Source organism: Bidens hawaiensis, unplaced genomic scaffold (assembly GCF_021521415.1).
Source record: "Bidens hawaiensis isolate Kalapana, Puna unplaced genomic scaffold, B.hawaiensis_p1.1 tig00046897_1, whole genome shotgun sequence".
In the NCBI taxonomy this organism is placed as follows: Eukaryota; Viridiplantae; Streptophyta; class Magnoliopsida; order Asterales; family Asteraceae; genus Bidens; species Bidens hawaiensis.
Window position 1 is genome coordinate 72,013 of NW_027498386.1, and position 21,394 is coordinate 93,406.

The following is a 21,394-nucleotide window of genomic DNA, read 5'->3' on the forward strand; positions in this document are numbered from 1 at the left end:
GGTCTTTCGTACTATACCTACTAAGGTATGGGCGGAACAGACAATTTGACCAGAGCAGCCCATGAACCAATCACAGGGTGACAGCTCACCAACAACAATACGAGGAGGAGCACCCTCTAGTACTGTTTGTCACTATTAGCCGCTGCCTACTCACCAACCCTTACGATGGGACGTGCGCAGCCTACAGTTGGTGGAACAATGCGTAGCCGGCAGTAAAGGAACAGTATACAGCCGACCTTTACTGTTGGCCGTAGCCTATCCACCAACCAGCATGTCCTGTGCGTAGTCCACTGTTGGTGGAACAGGAATACTATTCAGCCGGCTGTACCTTCTAGGAAACCTACCTTCGGCTATAAATACTCCAACACCTTGGAATGGTAAGGACAGGATCTGATATCTCAATCTTATCTAGCAATCTCTTAATATACACTTATATTCAGAGCAATCTAGTCTGATTCTCACGCCGGAGGGTGGTCACAAGGAGGAACCCCCCCTTCTCAGTGACGAGCTTACGGTGTCTGTTTTGCAGGTCCCCTGAAGAACAACCTTCTCTGCTAGACCTCATCCTCGTGGGAAACATTACTTAACCCCCAGATTATCTATAATCTGCCCAGGGTTCACTTAGTGTTTCTTCATCACCCATGCCTGGAGTCATTGCCGGTGATTCCTTCTCTTTTGGAAGCTCAACGATTACAGCTTCGTTTGTGGTCAATAAAGATGACACACTGAATACAACAATAAAAAGAAACTTAGTTTTTACATGTGAAAAACGTATGAATGGTTTTGTAAGAAGGGGTATAAAGCTAAAGTTACCTTGCAGCGTCTACTAATGCTGTCCTGATAACCTTCAGGGGGTCGATGATTCCTTCCTTGACCATGTCTACATATTGACCTATTCGAAAAACGATAATGATAATATTAAGCATCATGATCATGTTGAGTAAAAAGATTGGTTATTCAACCATGAAGACATAAAGATCGGTTAACATAAACAGATTCAGGTCGGGCTAATCCATTTATTAAACGGGCTGGCACGGGCTCGTTTAGCAGCATCATATCATAGTTAAAAGAAACGTAAATTCATGACACACGAGTATAAGGAGAGATGCACACACACATACATGTATATGTATGTATGTATATAGAGATACCTTTAGCAGCATCATATCCAAGATCAGGGTTATCCTGCTCCAGCAATTTTCCAACAACAACCGCACCTTCGACTCCAGCATTAGAAGCAATTGTGTGCACCGGTGCCTTCACATAAAAAAACAAAATAAAATAAAGAAACAAGCAAATTGATGATATTGGTTATTTAATGTACAATATAAAATGTGATGGATTTAAAGTATATACCTTGAGAGCATTTTGGATTATTTGAACACCAATCTTCTGGTCAAAGTTGGCGGTTTGAAGCTTTTCAAGCTCCTTTGAAGCATATAGAAGAGCGACACCACCACCTGCACATACATAAGTTAACGTTAACAAATTAGAAGAAAAAAAACTGATCTAGCCCGTTTTGGTTTTAGCTTAAAATTTAAGTTTACCTGGTACAATTCCTTCCTCAACTGCTGCTTTTGTAGCATTTAAAGCATCGGTAACTCTATCCTTCTTCTCACCAACTTCAGCTTCACTAGCTCCTCCAATCTGATCAATTTATAACTTATTATTTCATTTTTATAATGAAATAACTAATAAGGTTGTTAATATAAAGATGAAAGGCAAACCTTCAAAACAGCAACACCGCCAGAGAGCTTAGCTAGTCTCTCCTGCAGCTTCTCCTTATCATAGTCAGAAGTGCTTAACTCGATTGATGATCTCAACTGTAACAATATAAAAAAACAATACATGTAAGTCGTATTGAAATTCATTTATTAATAACTATCGGTTGGTGTACAAATAACAAACCTGTTCACATCTTTCTTCAATGGTTTTCTTATCACCAGCACCATCAAGAATAACCGTATCATCCTTTGATATTGTAACCTAAATTTATACATGTGTTCAAAAACTTAGCATAACTTTATACACAGATATATACAGTTACAGTAAATAATAGCAATGGTGAGAAAGCTAGGGTTTACCCTTTTGCAAGTTCCTAGCATTTCTGGTGACATTTTTTCTAGATTCATGCCAAGTTCATCGGTTATGACCTAAACCAAATTTGCAAGCGTATTTTATTATTAGGGTTACAAAAGTGACGCATGATAATCATGGTTAAGTATAAAAAAAAACTCTCCACCGGTAAGGACTGCAAGTAGAGGTGTTCAAAAAAACCGGTTACGGAACCGGTTTGGGCGGTTAACCGGAAAACCGGTTTTTTAAAAACCGGTTTTTTTAAAAACCGGTTTGACCGGTTTACGTAACCGGTTTACGTATCGGTTATACTTTTTGGAGCCAAAACCGGTTTTATAACCGGTTATAAAAAAAACCGGTTTTTTTTAATAACCGGTTATTAAAAAACCGGTTAACCGGTTTTTAAAATAACCGGTTTATAGCCGTTATAAAAAAACCGGTTAACCGGTTTTTTAATAACCGGTTAACCGGTTAAACCGGTTTTCGAACGTTACCAAACGGCTTTATAGCCGTTTTTTTTTTTTTTTGCCCGTTTTTTTAGCCGTTTTTTTGGTTTTTTTACCCCCACAAACATCTATATATAGTTTAGGTTGGGTATTGGTTAGATCACACTTGATTATACAACTCCAAAAGCTCTAAACGTTTATTTCATACGCGATTATAACTCCAAACGCTCTTCTTTCGTAGTCGTTTATTTCATACTCGAGTATACCACTCTTAATTCGTAGTCGATTATCATGGCCTCCCAAAGTGCTGCTTCATCGGTCAACATGGGTGCCTCGAACACGGGAGAAACCGTCGTTCGGGTCATCCCCACGAAACAAAACCAAGATATTTGGCAACATTTCGACCTATGCGAAATGTCTAACGGAACCCAAAAAGCTAGATGCAAACATTGTTTGAAGTTTTATAACAAAGAAGCAAACTCCAGTTTAAGAGCTCATGTAGAAAGGCCCTCTTGCAAGGTCTTGAAGGACGAATCCGGAAGTAGTTCGCAGCCGGAGATGACGAATCAAGGAACGGTGTTTACGTACGACCTTGAAGCGGTACGTCAACAGTTTGGCAACTTTGTGATTCAACAATCACTTCCTTTCAACCACTTCGACAACCCTCAATTCACGGAGATGATGCAAAAGTATGTTCAACCACGCTACCAACACGTAAGTCGTTCGACCCTTAGAAGAGATATGCTTAAAGCATGGAAAAACGCTAAATCCGAACTAATTTCATACTTTTCAAACTTACAAACTGGTGTGAACTTAACAACGGATGTGTGGTCGGTACCTAATGGTTCGCCCGACTCATACATTTGTGTGACGGCTCATTGGGTTGACCCCCGGTCGTGGCAAATGATGAAACGAACCGTTGCGTTTCAATTGTTTGATTACCCGCACACGGGTAGAAATATTTTTAAACTCTTGGATAAAGTCATTCGACAATACAAGATTGAAGATAAAATCTTTTCAATATCGTTTGATAACGCGTCCAACAATACGGCCGCGGTTGGCCATTTAAAATTAAAGTATAAACCTATTTGTGATGGAGCGTTTTTTCATAGCCGATGCATTGCACATATTATCAACTTGGCCGTGCAAGATGGGTTAAACGTGATCGAAACGCAAAGAAACAATTTTAAAAGAATGTTACGAGATGTTTTTAGCAACAATAAAACATTTTCAAGATACAAAAAATTTTGTGATGAAGCTAATTGTCAATGGTTGGGGCCCAATTGGGATTGTCCAACAAGATGGAACTCGACTTGTGATATGTTTGAGAAAGCCATCCAACAAAAAGAATCACTAGTTGCGTTTCATCAAATAATGTCAAGTAGGGGTAAATGTGCACCGTACGATCCTAGAAACTGGTTATTGATTGAGATCGTTACGGAGGTTCTTCAAATTTTTAAATCTTGCACAACTAGTTTATCCGGGGTTTACTATCCAACAAGCCCCATTGCTTTACCAAAAATTGCTGTCATGTGCACAAAGTTGACTGAAATTCATTGTAGGGGTGCACCTTATTTTGATATGGGTGCAAAAATGAAAGAAAAATTTATAAAATATTTTCAACAACTACCCGCTGTTTTGACCTGTGCGGCTGCGTTAAACCCTTGCATCAATGTTGGTGGTGTTGAAGCTTTAATAGAAAAAATTTGTGATGAGCTAGGGTTAAACGACGATCAAAACCCCTATTATAGCCAAACTTTAAAGAATGATTTCAACACCACATTGGCAAACATGTATGATGTTTACCTTACAAAACACGGGTCGTCTTCCCAAATTCATGACTCGTTAAGAGCTGTTGCCCAATCCCAATCCCAAACCGACCTTGAAATGGGGATGTACTACATGATTTGGGAAGACGCCGGTAAACGTCAAAGGGTAAACACCCCAAGCAGTGAACTTGGAAGGTATGGTGGTACCAACTTTGTGAAACACATGACTCCGGATGAATTTAGAAGTCTTGATTTGCTGGCTTGGTGGAGAGGTAAGGAGGATGAGTTTCCGATCCTCGCCGCCATGGCCAAAGATTTACTAACGGTCCAAGCTTCCACGGTAGCTTCGGAGTCTGCTTTTTCTGTTTCTGGCAGGGTTATATCGATTAGGAGGACTCGACTCACTCCAGCAGCTGTAGAGATGTCGATTTGCTACAAGGATTACTTGGACTCTTTAGACAGGGCACAACATCAACGCTCACTCGAGGGGGAAATGGACTATGAGGCGGCCTTGTATGAAGACGAGGTCAATCAAGGACACATTCAACCAATGACCGATGAAGAAGCCGCGTACGACGATTACCTAAGGAATAGCTCGGGATCGGGTAGCGAAGAAAATGAGTAACAAACATCAACTTGTTAATGTAATCGTGTCTAAGCATTCTTTAATGTTTGTATTTTTGAGTTACGAATATGCGATAACGATTTAATGTTTGTATTTTTAATGTAAAAGCTATAAATGAAAGTTATGTGTTTTTAATCTTCCAAGCAAAGAATGCTAACAACGAAACCCTAAACCCTAAACCCTAAAGAAAAAAAAAAAAAAAAAAAAAAAAAAAAAAAAAAAAAAAAAAAAAAAAACCGGTTAACCGGTTAGACCGGTTATTAAAAACCGGTTATAAAAAACCGGTTTAATAACCGGTTCTAACCGGTTTTTAAACCGGTCCAAACCGGTTTGGCCGGTTTGAGTTTTCAGCAATAAAAACCGGTTAATAACCGGTCCGGTTATTAACCGAACCGGTTTTTTTCTGGATAAAAAAAACCGGTCCGGTTAATAACCGAACCGGTTTTTTCAAAAAAACCGATTTGTGCACCTCTAACTGCAAGGTCTTGCAAGTTTGACTTTCGGTTCTCTCCAAAGCCTGGGGCTTTAATGGCACAGACCTACAAAAAATATGTTTTAGAAAACTAAGAAATAGATACAAGGAAAAAAAAGTAATTTAATACCTTAATGCCAGCACGGAGCTTGTTAAGAATGAGTGTAGCTAATGCCTCACTTTCAATATCTTCAGCAACAATCAGAAGTGATCTTTGATTCTGAAATGCGTAAAAATAGTAAACAATGAGTTCAATCAAAAATAACCAACAAAAACTAAGTATCAAGTATCATGTATATTCAATCATTTATTACCTTCAAAGCCAGTTCTAGAACTTTAACAATGGAGTTTAAGCTAGAGATTTTTTTCTCGTGTATTAGAATCAAAGGGTCTTCTAATTCCTGCAGAAATAGAGAAATCATCATAAATGTTGTAAGCATCAAAGACTTTCTTATTAATGATTTCGATGAGTTTTCATGCTTACACATTTTTGGTTCTTTGTATTGGTGATGAAGTAAGGTGATATATAGCCTCGGTCCAACTTCATTCCCTCAACAACTTCCAATTCATTGTTAAGTGTTTTCCCATCCTACAACAGAATATCAATGCAATTAAAGATGCTAAGTTTTTAAGAGTTCACACCACTAAAGATCTGAACTTTCACAAGTCTAGTGGTTGCATGGTTAAAGTAAATGAAAGTAAGTAGGCTTGTAAACAAACTGAACAAAAACAAACAAAGCATGTTCATGTTCTTTGGCTTAACTTTAACCAAACAAACAATCGGACACGAACAACTAAACGAAAAGGGTTGTCTCGTCCTTGTTCATTCAGTAAGAAAATGAACGCGTTAGTGTTTACTTAGGTTCATTCATTAACACTATAAACAAACTGTCACGAACGTACACGTTTGAATATTAAACATAGACAAATGAACACAACTATGCTAAAAACAGATAAAAGTAAATATGAAAAATGAGTTGGTCCAAAAAAGTTATCAAAACTAGACTAAATTGTAACAGCCTAAAAATACAAATGAATATATTCATGAACAAAAATGAACCCAAACAAATGAGCATAAACGAACTTAAACGAACTTTCACAAACATAAACAAACAAATGAGACACGTGTTCATTCGTTTATTTAATAAATTATTTAATAAACGAACATAAACAAACTTCCTGCAAAACGGTTCACTGAATGCTCGGTTCTTTACAAGCCTAAAAGTAAGAACTTTACGCATAACTTACAGATATTGTAATAACACCCTCTTTGCCAACTTTCTCCATAGCCTTGGCAATAAGCTCACCAATCTCTCGTTCTCCATTTGCTGATATTGTCCCAACCTTTCAGTGCCAAAGAAGCAAAACCGCTTAGTAATTAATTATTTATTACTAAAAATTAACTAACTTTTACTAAACCTAACACACCTGAGCTATTTCTTCAGATGTACTAATCATTCTAGCTCTACTCTTCAAGTTAGTAACTACTGAATCAACAGCCATGGTGATCCCACGTCTAAGATCCATGGCATTCATTCCAGCTGCAACTGACTTGCAGCCTTCAGAATAGATTGCACGTGTGAGAACCGTTGCACAAGTGGTGCCTGAAATATAATGAATCATGTAAGCTTTAAGAAAATGATTCAACTTTAAAAAAATACAGAAATAAGAAAATTAAAAAAAACTCACCATCACCAGCAACATCATTGGTGGCATTAGCAACCTGTTTTACAAGACTAGCACCAACATTCTTAACCCTGTCTTTGAACTCAATACTCTTTGCCACTGTGACACCGTCCTTAGTCACCTTGGGAGCTCCATAACTTTGTTCTATGACCACATTCCGTCCCTTTAAAAAAGGTTTAAAATTAGCTATCGTGTCAATAAACACCATTAAAACAAACAAGAGTTTAAAGTGCAATATAACATCAATCTTCCTACAGAGTTTGTAACAAATCTAGATTAGAGTATGCACAGTGCTGGGAAAATCAAGAAAACTACCAGTCGCTAATTGGCCTAATAAGTTGGAGATCAACCGACAAGTTTTTAGCTAATCAGCCAACTTAGTCGCTAATCGAACAAATCACCCCTAGTCGGGCCATATCAGTCCTTGTCAAACCAAATCACCAGCCATTTTCAAGATACAAATAAAAAACAGAAAATTATATACAAAAAAGTTTTTCTGTGTGTATATAAAACCGAAGTTTACATATAAAAATTCCAATCAGATTAATCCCGATTAATCACTAGTCAGTACTCCACCGGCCAACTAGCGCCTAGCAAGTTCTACAAATACGAAAAGGTTAACAAATGAGCTATTGAGAGGACATTATTCTGAAAAAAGAAATGATATTTATCATTATAAGGAACTAAAACACCCTAGTCGGGCCAAATCAATCCTAGTCAAACCAAATCGCCATATATAAAAAACAGAAAACTATATATAAAAAGGTTTTTGTGTGTGTATATAACCAACCCGATTAATCCCTGGTTGGTACCTCACCAGCGCCTAGCGAGTTCTTGCGATAAAAATAGGATTTTTATTAAAAAGGTTAACAAATGAGCTATTGAAACAACATTATTTTGATAAAAATAGAATTTTTATTAAAAAGGTTAACAAATGAGCTATTGAAACAACATTATTTGATAAAAATAGGATTTTTATCAAAAAGGTTAACAAATGAGCTATTGAAACAACATAATTTTGATAAAAATAGGATTTTTATCAAAAAGGTTAACAGATGAGCTATCGAAACAACATTATTTTGATAAAAATAGGATTTTTATTAAAAAGGTTAACAGATGAGCTATCGAAACAACATTATTTTGATAAAAATAGGATTTTTATCAAAAAGGTTAACAAATGAGCTATCGAAACAACATTATTGTAATAAAAATAGGATTTTTATTACAAAATGTTGGTGCATAATGTCAGTAGTTCATAGTCTAGTGTCTGTAATCCAGTCTGTAATGTTAATTGTGTTTTGTTTATGTTTAAGCGAAGTTACTGACAAGTTCGCTTATCAGGCGAACTTGTTAGTCAAGCGAAGTTAGCAACAACTTCGCCTGAACATATCAGCCTAAGTTGTCGTGTATTTATACGGCTTGTTTAGAGTTGTTGAAGGTAATAGTATACAGACGTGTGTGAGTCGAGAGACGTGAGAACCAGAGAGTATTGAGTCTGTATTCAGTGATTATATCACGTGTTTCGGTTATAATATAACGTGTGTTCGTTTATTCGTATCGTGTGTTTGTTTGAGTCGTGTTCTACGCTCGTAACGACCTACGCAGGGATTCCGCACCTGTGTAGATCGAGATATCCCGTGTAGATCCATCCAGGGAACCTACAATTGGTATCAGAGCGATTGCTCAATTGTGTGGTTCGGGATATTCACGCGGGTGTAGAAATCGTCCCGTTTCGACTATTCGCGGGACGTGTTTTCTGTGTTTTTGTGTCATTCTTACCTCCTACCATCGTATTCAACCCTTTACACCGTCAAAAACCTCGAAAAACCCAGAAATCAGATCTGCAGAAACTTCGTGTTCATCAGGCGAAGTTGCCGTCACTGTTCGTAGGGTTTCGGCGAAGATATAAGGTTAAGCGAAGTTATCCACAACTTCGCCTACCTTCTCAAGTTCGCCTAACTCAAGCGAAGTACTCTACAACTCCGCCTACCTCCTAAGTTCGCTTACCTCAAGCGAAGTTAAGAATCAGCGAAGTTCTTCAGCGAAGTTAAGACTTAAGCGAAGTTATCCGTAACTTCGCCTACAGTACTTTTCAGAAGAAATTTTTTTTTTCGGGTTTCTTAGTTTTTGAGAAAGATGTCGTCAATTAACATCTCAGAGTTAGTTAAGATGGAAGTAGAAGCAGGGTCAGCTACTAATGCCCCAAAGTTGCTTAAAGGAACCGACTTCGTTGCTTGGAAGGATCGGTTCGAACAATATGTCAAGTACCAGGATGCAAAAATGTGGGTATGCATCCAGGATGGTTATATTCCACCAACTATGGAGTACGAAGGTCGTGATCAGATCAAAAAGTACAGCAAAATGGAAGAAGAAGAGAAAAAGATGTATGAGGCCGAGAGCAAGGCTCATGCTGCTATCACTATGGCTCTTCCACAAGAGATCCTTCATACTTTTAGAAAGTACAAGACAGCAAGAGAGCTTTGGGAAGCTCTTGAGAAACGGTTTGAAGGAAATGTGGGAATCCGTGCTTCGAAGATCAAATTGCTCAAAACTCAATTCTCGGTCTTCAAGTATCTGAAAAACGAATCACTTGATGATATCATCACCAGATATTATCATCTGATGACTGAACTCAGCAACTATTCAATTGCATACAAAGAAAATGAGATTGTTGAGAAGCTTCTTGATGCTCTCCCACCAAAATGGGAGATGTATACTGTGTTGATGAGAGAAGATAAAGACTTTGCTGACTATGACCTTGAGACAGCAGTTAACAAGCTCCGAACCTTTGAGCTTAACATGGTTAGAAAGGAGACACCTACGGATCAGGTTCAAGATCCAGGTATGTATGGTGCTAAAGTCAACTCTAGTTCAGGTTTGAAGACTGAATCAGCTGCCTATTACTCGAAGGGAGAGTCGGGCGCCAACTCATCACATGAGGGGCATGTGTCAGTCAACACGAATGGTGATGTTTGCTTTGTAGCAGGTGGATCTAGTGCATCTAAACCGCAAGCAAGCAAGAGTAGTTGCTCTCCAAGTATTCCTAGCAACAACTACTCTAAGATGCCTATGAGTGTCAAATCTGCTGAAGAGCAGTTTGCTCTCTATGCTTCTTTTATTGCTTCCTATGAGAACTACATTCAGGGGAAGATTGTTGATCCAGCTATGTTGGATGAAGACTATGACCAGATTGATGCTGATGATATGGAAGAAATGGATCTGCAATGGCAGATGGCTATGATCGTGAGAAGAGTGAAACGGTTTATGAAAAAGACCGGAAGAAAGTTTGTCGGTGGAAGGCCAGGGTTTGACAAGATGAAGGTAAGATGCTACAACTGTCAGCAAAACGGCCACTTTGCTAAGGAGTGCAGAAATGAGCGTGTAGAACGTGGTCAAGGCAAGTCTACACAGCATAATGGGGGTAGTAAAGATTATAGTGCCATGATTTCCAGAGAAGATGGTGAATATAACTGGAACCTGCATTCTGAAGAAATCTTTGAACAGGCAAATTTGGCGAATGTGGAAAATGAAGAAGGTGAGAAAGCTACTGGAGAAGAAAAAGCTTTCATGGCTGATGCTAAAGACCAGCTCTCCGAGGTATGTTCTAAACCTACTTGTTCTAAATGTGAAAACTTGTCTGAGCAATTAGCAACTATAACTGATCAGTATGTTAGTTTGGATGCTGAGTTTAAAACTCTAAAAGAAGATCATCATTTTACAAAAGCAAGAGAAAATAGCTATAAAGTTAAAATAAAAGCTTGTGAAAAAGATATTAAAAGTCTAAAAGCAAAACTTGCTGAAAAAATTCAAGTGATTGATCTAAGCTATGAAGTTTTGGAAGAAAAAACCAAACTAATAGCTGAAAGAGAAAAACAGATTGCTGATCACCAGGTGAAAATGGTGGAACTGAATAGAAAACTTGAGCAGTTCAGAAATTCCTCTGCTATTCTTGATCACCTTGTTAGTGATCAAGGTTCCTCAGTTAAGAGGGGAGGAATTGGTTATCATGAGGTTCCACCACCTTATAATCACAATTACACTTTTAATCCTAGTAATCAGAAATCTGTTGACTTTGAGGTTGTTCAGACAGTTCCAATTAAGGTAACTAGTAAAGAACCAGATGTTAGTAGAGGCGAAACAAGTCCGCCTGTGTCAAGTGTTAAAATTTCTGTTCCGAGTCCGGTCTCATCAGATTCGGATAAGTCATTCGAGTCGGGTAAGACAAAGGAGGAGGTTGTATTACCAAATAGTGGAGAGAAAGATAAAACAACTAAAAAGAGTTCTCCGCTAAACCCTTATGTCCCACCATATGTGAGACGAACGGGCGGTAGTACAGCCTCGACAACCAAAACAACTGTTGAAAAGAAAGTTGAGCATAGGTGTTGTTTTAGGTGTAATCAATTAGGGCACCTAGTTGCAGATTGCCCTCTGAAGCAGCGATTCAGAGGTGTGAGGCATACCAAAACTGAGACTAAGCCTAATGGTAATTATAATACTGGTAAAAGTGAAAACCATTTAAAATTTAGAAATCAGACTAATTCAGGTTTTCAAAGAAACCAATCTCAGTTTCACACTGCTGATAACCAAACAGTAAGTTATAATTCTTTCAATTCACAAAGGTTTGGAAGGCCTCACAATCAATCTACAAGGAGGTATACTAATAGGACTTACATGAATTATACAGAGACTAACTTTGGAAAGCCAAAGTTCGGGATGTATAGATCCAAGACCAATTGGTCTTGGGTCCCTAGATTCTAATCTTTTGCTTTAATCGTGCAGGAACAGTTGAACAGGGCTGCCAATAATCTTTGGGTTGTGGATAGCGGCTGTTCCCGGCACATGACGAGTAACAAAATCTTGTTACACGATTTGAAACCTGTTCAAGGAGGAAGAGTGAGCTTTGCTGGAGAAAGTGGAGGCAAGATTACAGGAATGGGAACGGTGTCTAATGGAAAGATGACTCTAGAGAAAGTAAACTTTGTCGAAGAATTGAAGCACAATCTGCTGAGTGTGTCGCAGATCTGTGATAAGGAGTACACCGTACATTTTACAAAGAATGAGGCGATTGTGTTGCATCCTGGTTTTCAGATACCAGAGGAGTGGATTGTGATGAAGGCTCCACGTGAGAGGAATACGTATATTATGGATATGAGGTCGACTGAAATGGCCACGGAAGAATCATGCCTTATGACAAAAGCGAGCGAATCGGAGTCCGAATTGTGGCATAGGAGAATGGGGCACATTCATCTTCGGAAGATGAACCACATTGTCAAGAATGGACTTGTGCTGGGCGTTCCCTTGAAAAGTTTCAACTTTGAAGACAAATATCTAGCGTGCAAGAAGGGAAAGCAGCACAAGAAATCCCATCACACCAAGAAGGTCAATTCTATTGTCAGTACTCTAGAATTGCTTCACATGGATCTCTTCGGTCCCGTGAATGCTAAAAGTCTAGGAGGTACTTCTTATTGCTTGGTGATCACTGATGATTACTCACGATATTCGTGGGTATATTTCCTGAAATCAAAAGATGAAACGGCTCAGATGGTGAAGAATTTGATTACCAAAGTTGAGAACGTTATGGATAAAAGGGTTAAGTTCATCAGGAGTGACAATGGAACGGAGTTCAAGAATTTTGAAATGGAGATCTTCTGCCTTCAGAAAGGGATTGAGCACCAGTACAGCGCTTCGTATACTCCGCAACAGAATGGAGTGGCTGAGAGGAAGAATAGAACGTTAATTGAAGGAGCCAGAACTATGCTGGCTGATTCGAAGCTTCCTGTGGTGTTCTGGGCTGAAGCTGTTGCTACAGCCTGTTATATCCTGAATAGAGTCTTGACTGTTAAAAGACTTAATAAAACGTGTTATGAGCTTATGCATGGGAGGAAGCCCAACTTGAGTGGTCTTGAACCATTCGGGTCCCCTTGTTCGATTTTAAAGACAAATTCTAAATTTGGTGAAGTAGCCGATGAAGGAATCTTAGTCGGTTATGTTGTTGGGACTCCCAACAGACGTGTCTTTAATACATCGACCGGCAAGGTTGAGGTGGTGTGTAACACCGATATCACAAGTTACAAACCGCCAAAACCAAGCAACGGACCTGCTGAGTTTTTCGACTATGATAGACTTTTTAAGTCTTTTAACATACCTTATTTGGATAGTGCAGAAGTAGAAGAAAGAGTTGCTACGAAGATGATCCTTGATGAGGAAGAAAATCTAGTGCAAAGACAGCTGTTTGATAAATGTCAACCTTCCTCATCAAATGCTATCGATACCCCTGCTGCCTCTCCTGAAGAAGAATTTTTCAATCCGTTTCACTCTCAGCAAGAAACAACCATTGACGAGCTCTCTTCTAACTTGGAAGACAATTTGCATGTCGGTTCGGTTCCGACCACGAGAATTCATAGAGATCACCCTTTGGAGAATGTGATTGGTGATGTGTCCTCCGGTGTACAAACAAGACGTAGCTTGAATGAGCACACCTGTGTTTACACAAGCATTAAGGAGACAGGCATAATCAACGAATGCTTGTACACCTGCTTTATCAGCCAGATTGAACCAAAGAATTATCAAATGGCTCTAAAGGACAGCTCGTGGGTCGAAGCCATGCAAGAAGAGCTGGCTCAATTCAAGAAAATGGAAGTTTGGACTTTGGTTGAAAAACCAAAGAATGTGCATGCGATAGGCACAAAATGGGTTTTTAAGTGCAAGAGAGATGAGAAAGGGATTATTATAAGAAACAAGGCGAGGCTAGTCGTTAAAGGTTTTAATCAACAAGAGGGGATTGATTATAATGAAGTGTTCGCTCCTGTGGCAAGATTGGAAGCCATTAGATTGTTTTTGGCATTTGCTGCTTATAAGAAGATGAAGGTATTTCAGTTAGACGTGAAAAGTGCGTTCCTAAATGGGAAAGTTGATGAGGTTGTGTACGTTGAGCAACCTCCGGGTTTTCCTGACCTAGACTTTCCAGACCACGTGTACAAGTTAAGCAAGGCGTTGTATGGACTACATCAGGCACCTCGTGCCTGGTACTCAACCTTATCAGATTACTTGCTTGAAAATGGGTTTGAAAGAGGGAAGATAGATAGCACGTTGTTCTTCAAGAGAGAAGGAAGCGACTTCCTGCTGGTGCAAGTCTACGTGGATGACATTATCTTTGCTGCATCAAAAGTCTCCATGTGTCAGGAGTTTGAGGCCGTCATGAAGAAAAGGTTTGAAATGAGTGGTATGGGTGAACTAACTTTCTTTTTAGGATTGCAGGTTGATCAGAAGAAGGATGGGATGTTCATTCATCAGACCAAGTATGTCCATGATGTGCTCAAACGCTTCAAGATGGAGGACAGCACTCCATTCGATACTCCAATCTGCGTCAACCATAAATTGGGTGCTGAGACAGACAATGACGCAGATGTGGACCCAACTCAGTATCGGGCTATTATAGGTTCTTTAATGTACTTAACTGCTTCTAGGCCTGATATTATGTTTGCAGTTTGTCTTTGTGCTCGTTTTCAGGCAAACCCAAAGGAATCTCACATGAAGGGTGTGAAGAGGATCTTGCGATATCTCAAAGGCAAACCTAAGCTGGGGTTGTGGTACGCGAAGGGAGGAGACTTGGAGTTGGTAGCTTACACAGATTCTGATTATGGAGGGTGCAATCAGAGTCGGAAGTCAACTACTGGAGGATGTCAGTTTCTAGGAGGCAGATTAGTGTCCTGGCAATGCAAGAAGCAGACATCAGTCGCCATTTCAACATGTGAGGCAGAATACATGGCAGCATCCAACTGCTGCTCCCAGGTTCTGTGGATTCAACAACAGTTACGCGACTATGGTCTGAATTTCTCACTTACTCCAATTTGTATTGATAACACTGCTGCGATCTCAGTAACTAATAATCCCGTAAAGCACAGTAAAATTAAACATATTGACATACGTCATCATTTTATACGGGATTGTGCTGAGAAGAAACTGATTGTGCTTGAAAAGGTGGATACGCTTGATAATTTCTCTGATTTATATACTAAAGCATTTGAAAAATCAAGATTTCAAAACCTTGTTGAGTTGAATGGGATGATCAATCCCGAGTAACCATGCTTTTTGTGCATATATATAAAAAAAATGTCACTATCGCTTAAAATTATGTCGGTTACCTCAGTTTGAAGGACATATCCTCGGATATGTTTGGTCCTCATTTTCTACTTGTAGAGTTTGAGGGTTGCCATTAACCAGATGACTGAATGTGACCGGGGCGGTTTATGATGTGTTTTTATTCTTTCGCTGAAAATTAGTCGTTCATACTTAGTTAGAAGGACACATACTTGTATGTGGTCGGTCCAGCGGATCCATTGGATCCTCAGGATAACCGTTTACCTGAAGACTTTGAACTGATCGGGGCGATTGAAGTCAAAAATTTTTCCAGGGAAATGAAATTATTTTTCAAGTCTACTACTTCGTAAGAAGTTCTGTTACTATGTTTTAACAGAAAATTGATCCAACCTTGGAAAATGATAGATTTACTGATTCTGTGTGCTTAACTAGTGAAGTTATTAGGCGTAAAAGGCTTTAGAACAATCATTGTATGTCATGGTAGCTTTTTATGGTGCGTAAAAGTAGAAGTGATACTAACTAAATCTACTCGATTTTACGTGGAAACTCCTTAAGAGTTTTGCATGTCTTCATATATATCTTTCCGAATGATATGCAGAAAAGCGATTACCCAGTCATACACGAGCCCGTAAGTGTTCTGATTCCCGTAAAGATAGTGTGTGAAGAAACTGCAGTGATCCAGTTTCGGGACTTGCAGTTGTTTACTACTCTGAAGTCTATGTACATGTTTATCGTAAAAAAAAAAAAAAAAAAAAAAAAAAACCTTATGAGTTATTGAAACATTCTAGAGCTGACAATGTCAAGACTTCTCAATCATGGAGTAAGAAAGAGAACGGGAAGCAGATGAAGAGTACTTACAAACTTAATCAGACACTATGGGTTGAAGTCAATTCGGGGTGACTTGGGGAAAGCCAAATACGCTTTGAGAATAGATAGGAGGCATCATAATCTCTGAGTTGTTGCCCACTTAAGTTTTGAGCTTAATTGAACCTAACTCGTATAACAGAAACGATGAAAACTATTCTAAGTAGATTACCTGCTTACAACCTGTTTCTTTATGTCATAATACAGCTGAACACGGATCTGTGTGACAGTCACGAAATTAGTATGATTCCTGTTCGGATCTTTTCTAAAACAAGGTAGTCCCCGTCGAGACTGAAATTTGATCCCGTGTACTTTAATTTTTCAAATTTTTGTTACTTTTGAAATTGTTTGATTTTATACCTGGTTACTTGGTCTTGATCGTATCATTTAACGCTTTAAAGGATGTTTTTAAAACTTTATTGAAAATTATTAAAAGTATAGGGGTGTGTTTTGTAAATACAGGCGAACTTGTTGATAACTTCGCCTGGAATAGGCGAAGTTGTCGATAACTTCGCCTGTACTAACTTTGACCCTATATAAAGAAGTTTTAAGGTCAAACAGGATTATAATTTCAAAAACCCAGCGAACTTAACTCCCTGTCAACCGGCGAACTTATCGATAAAATTTTCGAATCCTTCTTTTTTTTTTCTTTCTCAGTTTCGATTATCGATTCACGGTATGTGGTGTCGGTACTTCGTGTTATATGTTCATTCTTGTTTATCGACGGTCGTTTCGATCTCTGTCGTGACCTCGGTTGGTCGGACCTTAAAACCGATTTCAAACATTGTTTTTACGTGGTCATGAACAAACTAATCGTCCAGAGGTTCTTAAAATCTTGCGTTTTTGAGTCCTCGATCTCCAAAATCGCCAACTGCACGTCGTTCGAATCGCCTTACTGTCGCCGATTCAGATTCAGGCGAACTTACAGTTTGGGCGAAGTTATCCGTAACTTCGCCTGAGGTTTAACTTCGCCTGAGGCGATGTTGTAGTGAGGCGAAGTTATCATTAACTTCGCCTGGACCTTTTTACTTATTAGTTATTAGACGAACTTAAAGATGAAGCGAAGTTGTTCCCAACTTCGCCCCACCTTTAACTTCGCCTATACAGATTTTATCACAACTTCGCTCATGGTAACAAGCGAACTTGTGTTATGCCTTAACGTTTATCTAACTTGGTTCGTTTGTTGCAGATATGGCTGCTGTTGCTGGAGCAGGTGGTGCAGGCGGTGATGACGGAGGTGATCAACAAAGACAGTTCTTCCCGGGTCACAACATGTATATCACACTTGACCCAGACGCGAGTGGAGTAGATGATTTCCGCGAAATCATCACATTCCTGCTACGCTCGCGGATATTCCACGCCATTACGACAACTCTGCCGATTTCCTTGCCCAACATTGAGGATTTCTCAAGCCATATCTCACATGAGGTTCGATTTCGATGCAACCCTATCAGACTCGGAAAGAATAGCTGCACTTGAACGGGTCGTGGTAGAACAATCAAGGGTGAATCTTATCCAGACCCAGGCTATTCAGCGCCTAGTAGCAGAAAATCAACTATAGTCGTTCCTCCTGGTTGAACATGGAAAAATTATAGATGCTATGAAGGAGTTCTTGGCATCTCAGGGGGAGACGAGCTGTAAAGGCGACGAGCTCAGGACAAAGAAGAAGAATGACAGAGACGATGATCCCAATGCATCGAAAGGTGCAGGTGGTGAGTTGCCAAGAACTACTCAAGCTCTTGGGACAACCACAGCTCAGGGGGAGTCTGCAGGTGCAGCTGGCGGTTCTGGTGGTGATGAGGTGGTGATGGTAGATGACGAGGAGATGGGAGATGATGTGATCGATGCCTTGAAGGAGTTGGATGATGATATGTTAGATGATGATGATGTGTGTGATGATGATGTGCTGCCATTAGAAGAAATTGAGAAGATTGGTGCACAGATAGTGATAGAAGATGATGTTGAAGAAGGTGAAATTGTAGAGGAGAATGTTGAACACGAGCTTCCAACCGTTGAGAAGTCGAATGTATGTGAAGATACAGTAGTTGATGATACAGAATGAGAGGAGCAGCCTAGATGGAAGGAAGGCTATGCTCATTGGTTTATCAAAACGAAGAAGCCAGTGGTACCTACAATGTTCAAGAAAAGTTATAATATTAAAGGGTACGCTGAGTCAAAGAAAGGCATTATCTGTTGGTTATATGATGAACAGCTAAAAGTGTTCGTGGTGAAAAGATATGATGGGATCCAATACTTTAAGAGGACGTTGAGATCTCTAAATACCTTACCTGAGTGTGAGGTAAAGGATTTGGCCAGACTTGGGTTGATTAATAGAAGTGATGATAATATGGCCAGAGTTATCGGGAAGATAGTATGGAAAGAAAGTATTAAAGAGAAAAAGTTTGAGTTGTTAAAACCATAGAAAGAAAAATTAGTTGAAGATACTGAAAGAGGAATGAGAGCAGATGGCAAACCTTGGATGGTGATGAAATATCAGCCGATTCGGTGTTTGAAAGAGGTTCCAATGAAGACTATGCCTCAAGATGTGCTGAAAGATCTGAAATGGTGGTATGTGGATTGCCAGACTGCTGAAGCCGTGATGGAAGACGAAGACGAACAAGAAGTGCTAAGAGTGTATGATCCGATGCATCTTGTTAATTTATCTAAAGCTGATCTGCAGGTGTTAAACGAGAAGAAGATATTCTATATTCCTGCTTGGAAAGACGAAGCGAGGAAATATCAGCGAGTAGTCACGGTCTGTGTAAGAGAGGGAGTGCATGCATGAAGATTACAAGACAAGTGCTTAAAGATAAAGATATGAAGCTACTGCCAAGGGGGAGTCTGTTGGTGCATAATGTCAGTAGTTCATAGTCTAGTGTCTGTAATCTAGTCTGTAATGTTAATTGTGTTTTGTTTATGTTTAAGCGAAGTTACTGACAAGTTCGCTTATCAGGCGAACTTGTTAGTCAAGCGAAGTTAGCAACAACTTCGCCTGAACATATCAGGCGAAGTTGTCGTGTATTTATACGACTTGTTTAGAGTTGTTGAAGGTAATAGTATACAGACGTGTGTGAGTCGAGAGACGTGAGAACCAGAGAGTATTGAGTCTGTATTCAGTGATTATATCACGTGTTTCGGTTATAATATAACGTGTGTTCGTTTATTCGTATCGTGTGTTTGTTTGAGTCGTGTTCTACGCTCGTAACGACTTACGCAGGGATTCCGCACCTGTGTAGATCAAGATATCCCGTGCAGATCCATCCAGGGAACCTACACAAAAGGTTAACAAATGAGCTATTGAAAGAACATTATTGTGATAAAAATAAGATTTTTATTATTATAAGAAGCTAAAACTCCTATGCAAATCAAGTTAATTATCATTTTATCATTTATCATAACACCATCAAATAAGAAATGTATTGTGATTTAATAAACAGATCTATAAACAACCTTGGGTCCCATAGTAACTTTAACAGCATCAGCAAGCTCTTCAGCACCTCTAAGCATCAAAGCCCTTGCATCCACTCCAAACTTAATATCTTTAGCTGCATAGTTTCTCCTCCAGCTTAAATTTGAACTCACCTGAACCACCACACAATTACAAATATATCACAAACACGTATAACATATTATTATACATATATACAATAACACAATAATATTAATAATAATAATAATATTACCTGCTGAGCATTGGCTCTTGCGATCCTTGATTTGGATGCGAGGTTGGCGGCGACACGGTACATTGCGGCGGCGGTTGTTGAGATTATTATTAGATTAGTCGAAGAGTGTAGAATGAGTTGAGACTATGTGGAGAATATTAATAATAATATAACGAGAGAGAGAAGGATCCAGAAGCAGTAGTTCAGATTGGGTTTAGGGTTTTACGATGACCCGGATGCCAGCTTGAGTTATCGGGTTGGGTTGATGATCCGACCCGAAAAAGTTATTGGGCCTGCCCTGAAACAAATACTTTTCGGCCCTACAGCCCTACTTATGTTATTTCCCTAACAATTCGGGTTTTTCAAATACCCGGTTTTGGATATGAATTGGGGTTCAGGTATGACTGGGTACAGAAAAATCGGGTTTTGATATTACCCGGGTCGGGTTCGGGTTCGGGTATTGTCTCTAAAAACCATATCCTATGCATCGGGTTCGGGTCGGCTATAGAACCGGGTATTTGAATACCCTATTTTCGGGTATTGAAAGAACCCTATTTTCAGGATTTTTTCCATGTATTTTTCGAGTATATAGTGGATTTTTTAAAAGGTTGCACTTTTTAGAGGTATTTTTCGGGTATTTTATAGGTATTTTTCGGGTATAAATCGGGTATAGAAATAACCCGGGTATGGAACCAGTTCAGGTTTTCAGGTTTTAGTACCGAAATGCATACCCTATTCGTACCATACGGGTAGGGTCTGGTACGGGTACGGGTTCGGGTATTAAAAAATTGGGTATAAAAAAAACTGGTTCCAGGTTCTTTTTGGGGTTCGGTTCCGGGTTCGGGTTTTTTGTGCACTTTTATCCCTAACAATGGTATACTCGCATTTCGTAAGTTGTTCAGGGGTATACCTTAACGCTCAAAACGTTAAAGTTGAGTTGGTAAGAGTTAACGAGTGGTATATCACTCCCTTCATGAGTTAAGGAGCATTAAATGTTGTGAGTTAAAATGTGAATGGGTCTTATAGTTATGGTTATTGTTATGGTTAAGCCCCCATAATCACATAATTGAAGGGTCTTGGTATAATGCTTTTATTAAAATCCAATCCCAATGGAGGATTTTCTATCGAAAGAGAAGGCTATGTCTAAGTAAGGTATACTAAGCCTATTTTACGTTGTTAACAATGTTTACAGTGAAACTTAGTATTAGCAAAGATATTAATTAGTTCAAACTTTATCTTGTGCACAAAATTGGGGTTGGTACGTACGGTTGGATCACCTCATTTTCAGTGAGAGCAATGCTTATTGGGTATTTTGGTTTGACACTGCTTCACAACCAAAAAGAAGGGAGATGCATTTGAGTTAAACTTGGAGGTGTCTTCTTTCGTTTCTAGATAGTGAAGTAAGACCAAACTCATGAGTTTATTATTTCAGGTCGGAACAAGTTGATAAGACCCCCTTTTTTGTCCCCATGTCACCATACTGGCGACATGAGGACGAAAAATGGAAAGAGAGGGATGGGGTTTCTCTCGCTTTTGGCATAGTGGGCTCCGATGGGGGCTAGCACGACGGACTATTAGCTCAGTGGTAGAGTGTGCCCCTGATAATTACGTCGTTGTGCATGGGCTTTACAGGAAAATTAATTTTTCTAAATTTGGCCACTTTCAACCCATTTAACTATTTTCTTTTAGTTAAA

General features: G+C 39.2%; 1 protein-coding gene across 1 annotated transcript; it reads right to left on the bottom strand.

The window, feature by feature from the left end:
* Positions 1-595: 595 nt before the first annotated feature.
* LOC143596718 (chaperonin CPN60-2, mitochondrial-like) lies at positions 596-19,832 on the bottom strand. Its single transcript, XM_077075426.1, has 17 exons — positions 19,722-19,832; positions 19,489-19,620; positions 7,078-7,237; positions 6,817-6,992; positions 6,637-6,732; positions 5,873-5,977; positions 5,703-5,789; positions 5,519-5,608; positions 5,351-5,455; positions 2,085-2,153; positions 1,909-1,986; positions 1,728-1,823; positions 1,548-1,647; positions 1,357-1,460; positions 1,152-1,257; positions 814-892; positions 596-725 (listed from the first exon to the last, which is right to left on the bottom strand). Exons 1-17 carry the CDS (start codon positions 19,782-19,784, stop codon positions 596-598), a joined length of 1,776 nt encoding a protein of 591 aa, XP_076931541.1. The 5' UTR covers positions 19,785-19,832.
* Positions 19,833-21,394: the final 1,562 nt, after the last annotated feature.